Source organism: Melitaea cinxia, chromosome 14 (genome assembly GCF_905220565.1).
Source record: "Melitaea cinxia chromosome 14, ilMelCinx1.1, whole genome shotgun sequence".
In the NCBI taxonomy this organism is placed as follows: Eukaryota; Metazoa; Arthropoda; class Insecta; order Lepidoptera; family Nymphalidae; genus Melitaea; species Melitaea cinxia.
Window position 1 is genome coordinate 15,626,910 of NC_059407.1, and position 15,086 is coordinate 15,641,995.

Below are 15,086 nucleotides of genomic sequence, written 5' to 3' on the forward strand. Positions count from 1 at the left end.
GTTCATAAGTCTAAGGTTTTATAACAATCTGAAACGTTTACAAAAACTTTGTATTGAACATTCATAGTAATTATACGAGTTAACTATTTAAATATCAATAACATGTATGTTGTATATCCTTATTAGCGACTAGGTCAATCTATTATAATCAGCGTTAATGGCAGTTATCCTTTCAATATGCACGGAACATAGACGGAATACCTTACAAACTTCTTTTAATAGGCCTTCATGCTCTTAGGCTGTTTCTCTCGAATCCTTGGCGTTGGTTTTCAAGGTGGCGTCCATTGGCTTACGGTGGCGAACACTAATGGCAGTTGATAGCTCGCCGTTGCAGGCGACGAATGCGTCTGTGCCAGTCGTCTCGCCACTCCAATAGTAATGTCCTGTCCCCTACCGTCAGTCCCGGCAAACCCGACGATGCCCCCTCTTTTTCCACTCCTAGGATTAAATAGGACCTGCGAACAAACCAATTAATACGATGCAAAGATCTTAAAAATTTAAATCTTTTATGTCTAATTTAATTGAAAATAATTGCATGACATTTTGTCTCGATTTCCTTCAACTGTTTTTTCCCTTTATGGTCATGGCTAGGACGATAAAAGACAACATATACTAACTTATTGATCTTGATCTTGGGACACTTGCAGGCGAGGTCCGCGGCGCGCACGTGCAGCGCCACGGCGCCGCGGCGCAGGCGGCTCCGCGGCGCGCGCTTGTACACCTGTAATATATAAATTGTTTAATACGCTTGTCACCATATATTATACAAAAATGTATATTGTATTATATGTTGTCAAGCGTTAATTCCGCCAATAAACTGTCAAAGAAATCAAACAAATGAAACAGTGTCCGGCTTTGTACGGTTAGTTAGGCTTCAATAAAATCGATTTAGTTTTAAAAGATAATAATCAATGGTTTTTTAAATATATATTTTTAATGTTACATCCCTAATTAATACTAATACAAAATCTTTAACAAATAGGAGGAGGTTCTCAATTCAGTTGTTTTTTTTCTTTATGTGTGGATTCTTTTTTTGTTTGACTTAGTATAGTTGCCATTTGATCCCATAATTTTTTTTATTCAGTTTGGTTCAGGTGTCACGCAGTTTAGCGAGTTAAGGAATTGTAAAGTATTCCATAAAAGATCCAATAAAGAAATAATTATTATTACCGCTTGCACGCTCAGCGCCAGCCGCACCCAGCCGCCCGCGCCGCCCGCCTCGCGGCCCACCACCCGACCCATTATGACTGGAACAATGTGGAAAAAATGTCAATAAAACAACAAAAATTAAACGAAAGAAGAAAATTAAGAATTTAAGAAATACTATTGGGGTAACGCACAGCAGAAAATATCCAGCTGAAAGTCTGGAGCAGTCAGACTGGTGAAGTAGGTAACCTTACAGAAGATCACAATTAAATAATGCTGCTCTCAGCGATGTAATTCTGTGGTAAATTACTGAATATTGCATATTTATCTATTGATATAACTCATTAAAAAAATAACAGACTGTTTCAACCTTCAATATATATTAAAGAGTTTTAAAGTAATAAATGAAATAGTATAATATTACTAGCTGACTCCGCAAACGTTGTCTTGCCGCTAAACGCTATTTAAAAATAGGGGTTGGTGGTAGAAGGGGGAAAATTTAGGGTTGTATGTATTTTTCAACGCCAAATCATAATAAAAAAAAATATCTAAAAATTTAAAAAAAAAATAGGTGTGGACTACCCTTAACATTTAGGGGGATGAAAAATAGATGTTGTTCGATTCTCAGACCTACCCAATATGCACACAAAATTTCATGAGAATCGGTCAAGCCGTTTCGGAGGAGTTCAACTACAAACAACGCGACACGAGAATTTCATATATTGGATTTCTGAAGATATGTCTCTTACCGTAATCTCGGCTGCAGAATTTGTTGAGATTGAGAGTTCGTGCGCCTGCGCGGCACCGTCCGCACTGGTCCGCTGTCACACATGTCGCAGGTCAGATTATATCCACAAATCCATTTCATATATCACACAGCCTACTTATTAATACGTTACTTGTTATATATGATCTTGCAAAACTGGATGCGTACTTAGAGTTAAGCTAAAACTTTAAATTGTGATGAATTTCACGTTATCATTGGTAGAAACCGTAGTAAGCTTATAATATGTTATTATATGATGGTTCAGCATAGTATCAATGACCAATTCTAGTACATGGTAAAGTTCATAAGGCTACGGAAAGGTTTTTTTTTTAAACAAGGTGTATTAGGTAACGCGTATAAAATTTCTAATCGGTTTTACCTAAAATTCTTCGAAATGTTAGCAAGAATGAAGCATATAATTGTAGGTTGTAAAATTTCCTGTTGCAAAATAATTAAATAATTATTTAACGAAAACAGTCTATGGTCTTTGGTTTCCTCATAATGAGTCAATCTCTCTACTACAATTATGTAACACATCGCTGTCTTCTTGCAAAGATTAATTTACAATATCAAAAATATTCTCTTCCAAAAAATCTAAAATTTTCACCTACATGTTTTGTTGAAGTAACTAATTCTAAAAATACAACTACAGTATAAAGGGTATTACTACAGAAAATGTTTACCTTCCTCGCACTTAACACAGATTGTGTTGATTATAAAACAAAAGAAAAATAGGATTATGAGTTTGGTGGTGAACGATAAAACAAGCCTGGAAACAAATGTGAAACAGTTAACCAATGAATGGACGATTGAAATAATTATAAGGTGCAAATTAATATAAACTATGTGAATGTAATTTATTATGATACAAAATTGAATGAATAATTTAAATATTCATTCGTACCTCTGGATTATTACTGGATCGAAAAATCGTCTTCAGGAAATTTGACTAAATAGCATATCTGATGACATTTAAACTAAATGGTTCTAAATTAAAAGTTTTAAATTACATTCACTCGTAATAAATATCATTCACGGTATAAGTTAATTTTTTAATAGAAATATTTCATCTGTGGATAAATTAAATTGTTAAGCGAAGGGTCTAAGTGGCAAAAAGGGGAAACTTTACTGAAGAGATCAATTTAATTATAAATCATAATTTAGCAAACAATGTAAATATTATTTTGTTGTTAGGACTTATTAGTATATCGTGTGCTTATTGCATTAATCTAATGTAAATGCTTATGATGAAACATAATCTGAAATTACTTTAAAACTTATTTCTTTTATACACATCTAAAGAATTTAATCTTTTATAATATAATTCGTATAAATTATATGAAAACAAAGTGAACAAAGAATGTTATCAGCGCGTGTGTTGATCTGCATGTATCGATCAATATTGTGCAACGCCGTCCGTTCGTTTTGATTTATATCTCTTATTATTTTAAGAAAACTAGTTTGAAGGTATGCTGTTACGATAGTTATAATGGATTGGGACATGGGAAAAAATGCATATTTGAAAAGAAAGCTTAGTAATATTTAGTACCACTATTAATACTAGTAATATTAATAGTATAGTATTGATACTTGCATTTGCGGCTAATAATGTTTTTGAATTAAACAAAACTATCAATTTTTTTTTTCCAATTTTAAAATGACAAAATTTTCTTGTTGTGCAATTTATTGTACGAGTATCGTCTTAATTTTCGAAAAGGTCTTCAATCCTTGTTAATATCAACAAAGGACGAGGCAAAGTCCACAATATTTATGATTGGATAAGCATTTATAATTCCAAGTTTTCTTTTCATAAAGGACAATTGCTAGGTTTAAGCCTTTCACAGTTTTTTAGTGACGATTATTAGTAAATAGATAATTGTACTTTGAAAGTCAGTTCATAAGTGTATATAATTTTACTAGATTTGGTAACCAAGGGTTTTTCAATTGATTCAAGAACCGTTAGAAATTGAACGATTATTAAAAGATTTGATTTTATCACAGCTAACAAAGAAGTTATGGAGTTAGCTTATACCGTGAATAGAACCAGCATGCAGTGTGATGGGGCGAGAGTGCTTGAAGGTCCACTTACTACTTACCGCGGCCCGGCTCTGCGTCCACCGCCTCCATCGCCTGCACTGCTGTCACGACTCGGGGTATACCTGGGGACAAAATGGTAAATCAACATTGATTGGTCATGTAAGTAAAGGTAACTTTAAAAAGAAGTTTAATATGATTATTTATGAATACATTGTGCTGCAGATTAAAAGTTTCTAACAAATTTAGGGATTTATAACCATATTCAGTAATAGCCATGTTACGACTTTTTTAGCCATTGATGTATCTATAAAGAAAACTAAAATCATCAGACAAATATTATACTACCATCAGCAGAAAACTTATTTAATTTTAGGTTTTACAAGTTTTCAACGTAATAAATCAAATAAATACTAGTATAGGTACTAGACAATGCATAATAATATAAACAAAGGTTGTATTCGTATGTTACTAAGGTAGACATTTCAATGTCTATGTTATACGGAACAGTCGGCTCATACATATGTTTTTAATAAACGTACATACAAATAAGTAAATTTATATTACACCTAGACTTGGAGTAAAAAACCCCGGAGGGAAGTATGGTTAGCGGTGGCTAACATAATCAAAGGGTGGGTGGTATCAATTAGGGTAGGACCAAGATAGTTTTTTTTTAAATATATAACTAAGTCGGCGAACAAGCATACGGTTCACCTGATGGTAAGCGATTAAAATAGCCTATAGACGCCTTCTACACCAGAAACATTGAAAGCGCGTTGCCGACCCTGTCACCAATCCCCTGTCCAATAATTGTGGTTACCCTACTCACCACACAAGAACACAACACTGCTTGAAAATCAGTTTGATGTAGATGTGATCTTGTGATAGGTCGGGTAATTTCCCATGCGGGCTGCTGCAGATTTGACCAGGATATTTCCTGCCCTACCTCAGTTAAATACTTAATCATAAATAAAACTTTAGATAGACAAAAAATTGTATAACTTTGATTTCTATACTTACGTATACAGGGCGCGATGTGGCTCCTCGACTGTTGATACCCTTTGGCACATCGGTTGCAAGTCGTGCCAGTCACTCCGTCCTTACAAGGGCACTGCCCGCTTGTCTGATTACATGTTTTGCCGCTCGCGCCGACCGGGTGGCAGTCGCATGCTGTTGGGTTCGGACAGTTGAATTAATATTACTTTTTGTGTTGCGTTTTGATGCTACAAATAGTTACACAAATGATAAAGATGTATGGATTTCGTGACGCTGTATTTCATACAAGATAATACCAATTTTGTATTAACACACTTTTAAAAAAGAAACTGTGAAGTTTTTTTTTGACGATACTTCTCTGCAGAATTTACATTCCGATTCGATGATAGCTTCACTTTTGGCTATAATTAAATCTTTATTTGTAAGACGACGATTCGATGGTGCTTTTGAAGCCTATTTCAATAAAGCTATTTTGATTTGTTTTGTTACGCTGTCTTAAACTATAAATATTTAATACTAACTTTTCGCTCGCACCTTTGCTTGCGTGTATTTTACTATATTGGATGTTTTAAATTATAGCCTATGTCACTAAGTGACAGAGATGCATATTTTTAGTTAAAGTAGTTTTTAACATTTAAAATAATTATAAAACAAATGATTCCTCTTTACAAAATCAGAATAGTATTATACAAAGGATTTGCTTATTAATTTAAAATACAGAGATTTTGATACTGTACTAAATTAAACAAATATTCTTAGTTATTAGAAACTTCAAATCGTCACGCTACGATTTATGAAAACAAAATCAATCGACTTCGAATCGTTACTTTATAAATTAAAATTTTAATTCTTTTTAAAATTGAAGCTACCATCGGTTCCAAATTCAAATTCTGCAGAGAAGAACCAGAAAGGAACTTGGCTGTTACTCTTTTAAAAAAAGTATGCTATGATACCTAAATAACATCATCACAGCCTATACAGTCCACTGGACATAGGCCTCCACAAGTTTACGCCAAAAATAACGTGAACTCATGTGTTTTGCCCATAGTCACCACGCTGGGCAGGCGGGCTGGTGACCACAGGGCTGACTTTGTCGCACCGAAGACGCTGCTGCCCGTCTTCGGCCTGTGTATTTCAAAGCCAGCAGTTGGATGGTTATTCCGCCACCGGTCGGCTTTTTAAGTTCCAAGTGTGTTATCTCTTAGTCGCCTCTTACGACACCCACGGGAAGAGAGGGGGTGGCTATATTCTTTAGTACCGTAGCCACACAGTACATACCACTAAATAACGTACCTACCTCGAATTGCTTTTATCTGTTTAGTGACGTATTGTTGTAAATTACTATGATAATAAAATTTGAAAAATATGTCAAAAGACAATCTTAACATTAATACTAAGATAACTTCTTAAAAAGTATTTAAAATACAGACATTGTCATAGACTTGAAGCCTTTTATACTAAAATACATTTTCCGTTAACCTTTTGACCGCCACGCCTCAAAACCATTCCCGTGCCCTGTACGCCAAGGCATAAAATAAACAAAAATACCTACGAAAAAAATAGTGCTGCCAAGAGTCGTTATCGAGTACCACACAGTGACTTGTTTTTGTTGGTTTTTATGCAATAAATGACTACTTATATAATCTAGGAAGGTTTATTTTTTAATATTTTTCTTGTGTTATCTTGCACTCGTTATATATACTTACAACAACATAAATAAAAAACAAACATTACAAAAATAATCGTAGTAAAGCACAACACTCTTTTCTATCGCCATGACGTCATTGTCACGACTGGACGACTACGGCGCAGCTGACCTACGGTTATGAAACTCTCTTTAGAGACGTGCTGTGTCGCACGAAAGGAAGCCGCAGGCTATATATCGATTTCGAATCGAATCGATATATACATGAAAAGTAATTTAGAAAAAAATTAACCGAATTCAAATTTGTAATTTTTTAACCGACTTCAAAAAAGGAGGAGGTTACTCAATTCGACCGATTCGATATATATTTTATATTTTTTTTTATTTATGTTCGGGGATAACTTTGTCGTTTATGAAACGATTTTGATAATTCTTTTTTTGTTGGAAAGGAGATAACCCCAGTATAGTACCATGCTAAGGAAACCAGGATTTTATAATGAGATCTCGAAAATCTGCATAACTTTTTTTACTGGGTGCACCGATTTTGATGATTTTTAATTTAATCGAAAGCCGATGTTTATCATGTAGTCATATTTAAATTTCATCCAAACCTGATTACAACTTTTTGATTGATCTTTGATAATACGTATTTACTGGACTTTTTTTTTTGTCTACCTACGTTGTATTACTTGTCAATATAATTGAAGTTAGTTTTTTCGTTTGCCTGCAAATACAATTATTGTCTTATTACATAATAGTTTATTATTTAAAGTTCATTAGAACAGTATTCCACTGTGCCCCATTCCATAGTACCCCATAAGGCCAACGTTTTAAGCGAGTTTTATAAAAACTTAGGTTATTTTTTGAACTTTCCACACAATTGTCTCAAATGATTAAAATTAATGAAAAAAAATATCATTGACCTATTCTTTAAACTTTTTTACTAAAAAGAAAGTACTTTGAAAAGAAATCTCAACTTTTGAACAAGAATAATTGTGTTTGCTCGAATACAACGTAGATCGACGAAAAAATAGTCAAGTAACTACGCGTTATCAAAGATTACTCAAAAAGTAGATATCAATGAAATTTATATGTGACCACATGATAAATATTAGCTTTCGATAAAATTAAAAATTATCAAAATCGGTACACCCAGTAAAAAGTTATTACGGATTTTCAAGAGTCCCTACGCGCTGTAATTGGTCGAAGCGTTACCACACGAATTAGTTTAGAATTCAAATTTTTATCGACACTGTTCCATAGTGCCCCGTGTTCCATTGTTCCCCAACTCAGTAGTTGATCCGATGAAGCAAATTAATATAATCGGTGCGGTCGATGCCAGCCTTAGTTTAAAAGAAATATTTACATGCGTTAAATATTTTTTTGCTTAGGTAGCAAATAGTACTAAAACAGTACTGAGTAAGTAGCAATATTTCAAATCAAATATTTCACGACACACGACATGACATGAGTCTTAGAAAAAAAGCTTTTATGAGAATGGGGGTTAGAGATGATATTGATGCTGCCAGATGATTTTGAGAATGAGAAAGAAAATCGTAATTTCGCTCTTAACCTTAGATAAAAAAAAAATTAAAATAAATATATATTTTTTTATTGTATATTATTAAAATCATCGACGCCTTCCAAAATGCGACGATGTTCTAAGGTATCGCTCGTCTTGCACTTCACTAGTTTTCTCGCTATTCGCTTATGACGTCATCAGCGTGTCGTCTATACTTGACAACGGCGTGTAGAGAACGGATTAATGACTACGCGCTAGAGATGCGCCAGATTTGAGATATCAGATTTATTATGGCGATTTGATTGATTTTAGTTGATTTGATTTTTTATTCATTTGCTATTTATGTGTTAGCTGATGATAGTTTTATGTTTTTTACCTTTTGTTTTATTCAAATATTACATTATTTATAGAAAATATAACACGTTTGAGTTGAATTTTGAATAGCTAATTGCAAAAATGACTTGTAATTATGATTTTTTTAAAGTGCAATAAAGAATATATAAATCATCTATACCATTTTGACTAGCCCGTTGGCGCAGTTTGTAGTGACTACAGGTCAGCGGTGCTTTCTGCTCCGGAGGTTATGGGTTTGATTCCCACCCCGAGTCTGGGTATAATATATATTTATTTATATTTATATGTATGCTTATAAAAAAAATAGCTATACCAGTCAGCTGTTACCTATAACACAAGCATTAAGTTGCTTACTTTAGGAACAGATGACCGTGTGTGTATGTTGTAAATATTTATTTATTTATTATTTATTTATACCTCTTGCGTCACATCCCTAGCGGTCAACTATAGACGACTTCGGCGTTCTGGACATATCATTTACGTGGAATAAAAATGCATGTTTTTATTTCAATGTTTCTCAGTACGTGTAGCTCTAAAAGACTTGTTTTTTATACTCAAATGTTGCGGGGATATTCTATTTTCATAAATGTTGAATTAAAATACTAGAAATATTTTTTTAATAATTTTATTTAATATTTTTGTGGTCCGTGTTTTTTGTCACCTATAGACGTCGCTGGCGCACAGGACTCGCGAGCCCTTGTCAAGTATAGATGACTACGGCGGTCAAAAGGTTAATCTTGGGTAAAATGTCAAAAGAAAAATTGCTATGCGACCTTTTTACACGTAAATGATTACTTGCGAATACAAGTTGGGTTAAAGCTCTCTCATTAGGGAAGCGTGCCTTTGATATGCAGATAGGATGGTACACGACAAAATATTACCGTACTTTTCCTTACTGAGATTAATATGCCTAATAGTGTTATTTGGGTGATCCGAAGTGCCCCAAATTTCTCTCATTTTTTGTTACTACAGCAAAGCTTTTACAGCGAAGAAGAGGTAGAAGATCAAAAATAAATGGGGCTTAATAAAGCGATGACATACTACCATAGTGGTAAGTTAATAGCCGCGTCATGTTTTACCCATTGCAAGTGATACCGCATGTGAGAAATATTTGTATAGGCTTTACAGATATATGTTGTGACTTGGGCGTTTGCCTTTGTGTTGTATATATATTGCAAGATCTTCAAGATTCTAATTATCATCTTACTAGGAGCTTTTGAGTGTGATGGGTTTAATTATTACTTTATTTGGTGACCGCAGGGCTGGTTTTGTCGCACCGAAGACGCTGCTGCCCGGTTTCGGTCTGTGTATTTCAAAGCCAGTAGTTGGATGGCTATCCCGCCATCGGTCGGCTTTTTAATTTCCAAGGTGGTAGTGGAACTGTGTTATCCCTTAGTCGCCTCTTACGACACCCGCGGGAAGAGAGGGGGTGGCTATATTCTTAATGTCGTACCCATACATAGCGTTGTACTATGTACCATACATAGCGTTTATTATTATTTATTTATTTTATTTATTTATTTATTTGCACAAAAATTTACAGCTACGTTTTATGTTTCTTAAAGCAATACAGATCATCCAAACAAAAGCCAATTTCGGATTTTACATTATTATTTAAATAAAAATAAAATAAAGGTGAATTTAGATATCAAAACAAAAGCAACAATCCTAAAATTCCTTAAATTAATTCAAAGTGAATTCCTTACATTAATTCAAAGTAAAATTAAAAGATTTATATTTATTAACCAGCGGCCTGCTCCGGCTTCGCTCGGATATAAAATATATAGCCTATATGTCATTATCATTAATCTATTCGAAAATATTCATTTAAATTACATGCTGTAAAAGGCCATATTAATCTATACTAAATGCACAATGCATTTATGGTACTTAATAAGACAAAGCTTAATGCTGTATTGCTTAAAATCGTTTCGTTAATAAGCCATTATTTCTCGTAAAAATTAAAGGATAAAAAACGGTTATTGTGGGATATCCCTAAAAGATAGACTAATAACCATTGCGGAGTTTTCTCAAAAATAACAGTATTTCTCCACTATTTAATGGATGGAAACCTTCCTCTTTAATCACTCTATCTATTAAAAAAAAAACCGCATCAAAATTCGTTGCGTAGTTTTAAAGATTTAAGTATACATAGGGATATAGGGACAGAGAAAGTGACTTTGTTTTATACTATGTAGTAATAAGAAAACAGGACCGTCATATAAAAGCGTTTATTTCATCAAATTCAAACAAAAAAAATAAATAAAGTGAATTCATCAAAACAAAACCAAGTAATCTCAAAATTCCTATACAATTGACACAGCAAGATCCGAAAAGCTACTATCAAAGGCTTTGCCTTTTGAATCAAAACAAAATAAAAACTGGTAAAAAAAATATCCTCTCGCAAATATGTAGTTCGGTTAAGGAATGGCGTCGTAACTTACAGAGGGCCAGTTGTAAACGTATAAAAGCGGGACACAGTAACATTGTACGAATAGTTTTCACATAAAAATCGTACCGGAAAACGTTGTACTACTTCGCAGACCTTTTCGCCTTCGGAATGGGTCTCGAGAGGTTTTATAAGGGCACGGGTCAGAGACACCGGATTGAGTTTTAGAATTACATCATGGAAAAGCTTTGCTGACAGCGTTTCTTTATATTTTCATTTTGTTGTCTATTATATTGTTTAAGGGTAAGTGCGAAAAGTAATTCGCGTATTTTTATTTGAACCCTTTTTAGCAATAAATCCTATTATATACCTGCGTGAGATTTTTTATTAAGTGAGTATTGATCTTAAAAAATATAAAAAAAAAATATCTTATTATTTAGATAACGATAAAAAAACTTAAACCAAAAGATCACAACGAATATCAGAAAACGATTTAAATAGAAAAGGTTAAATCGTAAAATTGTTACTGCAAATTGTTGAAATGGCCAGTTTGCGGTTTCTTCGAATTTTCTGGAACTTTCTCGGGAATCGGGTTTAATTGGATCACGGTGAGGAAGACTGACCCGACTTTTGATTTCTTTTACTGCCTACAGGAAATGTGGAAACTTACTCAACTACAGCAAAAAAGGATAAGGTGTTTGATATTATTCAAGTCTATATAATATTGTACATTGAGCTTTAAATATGAATCGATAACGATGTATGTAGATAGTCGATAATTGCTTCTATCGACATTTATGCAACACTTTTTCATCTTGATAGAGTAAAATCAGGACACTAAATATGAGTAGTTAGCAATAATTAACAAATATCCAATAATAATAATAATGATGATAAGCTGAGCTAGAAAATACATCTACGTTATTAGGGTGAAATCTGGTCGTTGAATGAATCTTTAGTTTTACTCTAACAAGTTAGATACAAAACAGATGTCAACTTCCGAAAACATTTTTTTTTAAATTCCAAAACCTGACCAAGATAAAACAACATTAAGTCCACAGGTAACAAATAAAAACTCCTTGAAACAACTAAACTAACTGTGTTTATATTGACTTGAAACAAGTTAAAACTTTTACGGTTTATTTATTTTTACTTACTCTCGGACATATCTGTTACGTTAAACAACATGTTTACGCGTTATATTTTAATAAAGTTTATAGTTTTATTAAAAGTAACTGTTTAACAGCTCATACCTTTTTATTACTGAAAATGCAATAAAATCTTAACGTATTTCTTATATTACTTTTATTTAATTGACTTTTTATGGTGCAATATTTTATTCATAGTTATATTTTAAAAATGTTATTTTAAGCCGCATTTTTTATCCTATACAAGTTTACATTATATTATACATATAGATATACCTATATATGCAGTGAAGTCTAATCAGTTCAAACATAAGGTAGTTCTACATACATGTATCAAAAATATTTGTGTTGTTTTAGTTTGTTTGTTCTTATTTGGTCAGCCTACAAAATTCTATTAAGTTTGTTATCTCAACCATACCAATGAATCTCCTTTGTGTCTTCTCTATTTTACATGACATTGGCGAAATCATATGTGCTTTTTTGACACTATTATTAAGCCATTAATGACTAAATAAAAAATCAATAAAAATCATAAACTACTTTATCCAAATAGGCTTCAAAAGCACTTTCAAATCGTCATTTTACAAATTAAAATATAATACAGTTAAAGTGAAGCTACCACCGATTTGGAATGTAGATTCTGCGCAGAAGAATCGGCAAGAAACTCCGCAGATGCTCTTGAAAAAAACGGTTAATTATTATAATTTTAGTCATGTCTTGCGTGAAATATCACACAATTTGCTAAAGGTTTTTTTACTACTTACGTTTACAAGCCTTCTTATGAGTGATGGGCTTGGTGGGGTCCCTGTAGTAGCCTTCGCGACAGTAGTGGCAGTGTCTGCCAGCGGTGTAGTGTCGACACTTGAGACACACCCCGCCGCTGGCTCTACCGGACAGCTTGTACAGCTCCATGTTGAAACGACATCGTCGAGCGTGGCCATTGCAGTTGCACTCTGAAAGAGATGAAATGGTTAGATTAAAGTACTATTTTGGCAAGGCACAGCAGGATACAATTTGTACACCTACACCGACACAATACCATCTCCTCTGCCCCTAGGTTGCCTGGAAGACATCGCTTTTCAGCGATAAGGCTGCCCTTTGTACCTTATGATGCTCTGTTAAAATCAATCCGATATGTATTATTTCTATTTCGTGTACAATAAAGTGTATTGCTATGACATTTAGTTAAAAATTTTGAGCAAATAGATTTGGAAGACATCTCAAACTAACATAAAATCATAGCTATGATACTGCATTCATCATTATCATCATTACAGCCTATACAGTCCACTGCTGGACACAGGCCTTCACAAATTTACGCCAAAAATAACGTGAACTCATGTGTTTTGTCCGTAGTCATCACGTTGGGCAGGCGGGTTGGTGACCGCAGCGCTGGCTTTGTCGCACCGAAGACGCTACTGCCCGTCTTCAGCCTGTGTGTTTCAAAGCCAGCACTACTACAGTAATATACTGCTTTCAAGTAGCTTTTTATTTCAGTATTCCAAGTAAAGTAGCCAGAATTCCAGGGTAAGGGTTTATGGTCGGTATCACGCTCGAAATGCTCATGGTGTTCCATCGATAGGCTACGGTATCCGCCTTACATCAGGCGATCCGTACGATTGTTTGCCACCTTAGTAGTGGGGCAAATGAGTAGTGTATTGTAAAAGAGCTTATTGTTTGTTACAAAAAAATAATAATTATCTTATATGATATATGATACTTTTTTTAACTTATTTTCCTTTAAATAATCTTTCTATTGATAAACTTATATAATACATCATTCCTTAGTAGGCGCCAATAGATTATATGCCTATTAGCTTTGATAGGTGATCATAAATTTCAAAAGATCATTAATCGTCTACGTAGTATAGATAAATAAATGTTCAATATTGCTTTCGTCAACTTCGTTAACTATTAAGTAAAAATTTCTATTAAAATACTTTTTATGTTGTCTTAAAAATTATTGAACATTCTTAAGGCTGTACAACATTGACCACCTTTAATTTAATTATAATAATGGCACAAAATTGGAATAATAATAATACAATTACAAATTATAAAATTTTCATATTTCAATGAATTACCCACCCCACAAACAAGAAACATCATATACTAATGAAAACCTCTCTATCCCTTTTAAAACGGCTTAAAGTTTAATCTCTTCATACGAACGCACACTAGATACTAATAATGTTTATTCGGACAAATGGTCTTACGGTACTGCAGGGAGGGTAACATATGACCACATTAGCCAACTGTTGGACACGTCGCTTGCAAATGTTAGCAATTAATAATACTGGGCTTCTCCCATTACACGCACAGGGAGTATGTTGAAGCCACTCAAATTAAAATGTAGAATAAATTTGTTGTAATGGCTTAGTGAAAATCATTGTTTTGTCGCAAACGACAGAATCAACTTAAAATTAACAATTGATTCATCATTACATAAGAACTATTAGAAAGTTATTAGAAAACTTATATTCACTTACATGAGAAATTAAAAACACTAAAATTAAACAAAAATGTATATGTTGGGTACATCGCAATACAATAATATAAAAAATTCATAGTCGAGACAGTAAATTAACAATATGTAGGGTAGTATTAAAATATATTACACAAGTTAACAGAAATATGCGCAACTGGAAGTGTCATTGTTAAGGAGTTATTTTATGTTTTATTATATAACAAACATTAAATAGCATAATCAAATAAGCTTCAAAACCATTTTCTCAATCGTCATTTTACAAATCAAATATATATTTGTTTTAATTAAATAATTATAAAGAATGAAGCTACCACCGATTCGAAATATCAAAGCAAGAGAAACCGCATGATAACTCTAGTATCAATACAGAGAACCGTGTAACCTAAGCAGACCTGACTTTCACATCTTAATGTTCCTCATTAAATTACGTTGCATTTGTTCGCCTTTTAAGATCAACCTATTGCTAATTTATTCAGACTGTAGTGCTTCGGTGCCCTGCGACTTCATGATAAGAATATTCGTCTTGAACGTTCTGGAATAATCTGGTTTAATCTGGAACGTTCAAGTTTGTATAGATAGGGATTGTTTGGTAAAATTA

At 33.4% G+C, this 15,086-nt stretch overlaps 1 protein-coding gene across 1 annotated transcript; it reads right to left on the reverse strand.

Annotated features, from left to right (window-relative positions):
- Positions 1-304: 304 nt before the first annotated feature.
- LOC123659979 (netrin-1-like) lies at positions 305-12,939 on the reverse strand. Its single transcript, XM_045595132.1, has 6 exons — positions 12,765-12,939; positions 4,967-5,116; positions 1,896-1,967; positions 1,171-1,247; positions 618-721; positions 305-455 (listed from the first exon to the last, which is right to left on the reverse strand). The coding sequence occupies exons 1-6, from the start codon at positions 12,910-12,912 to the stop codon at positions 305-307; spliced, it is 702 nt and encodes a 233-aa protein (XP_045451088.1). The 5' UTR covers positions 12,913-12,939.
- Positions 12,940-15,086: the final 2,147 nt, after the last annotated feature.

Coding starts and splice junctions, on each gene's coding strand:
- LOC123659979 (XM_045595132.1), bottom strand. CDS start 12,912: ATGGAGCTGTACAAGCTGTCCGGTAGAGCCAGCGGCGGGGTGTGTCTC. Junction 5,117..12,764: donor TCATAAGAAGGCTTGTAAAC/GTAAGTAGTAAA, acceptor CGAACCCAACAG/CATGCGACTGCCACCCGGTC. Junction 722..1,170: donor TGGCGCTGAGCGTGCAAGCG/GTAATAATAATT, acceptor TATATATTACAG/GTGTACAAGCGCGCGCCGCG.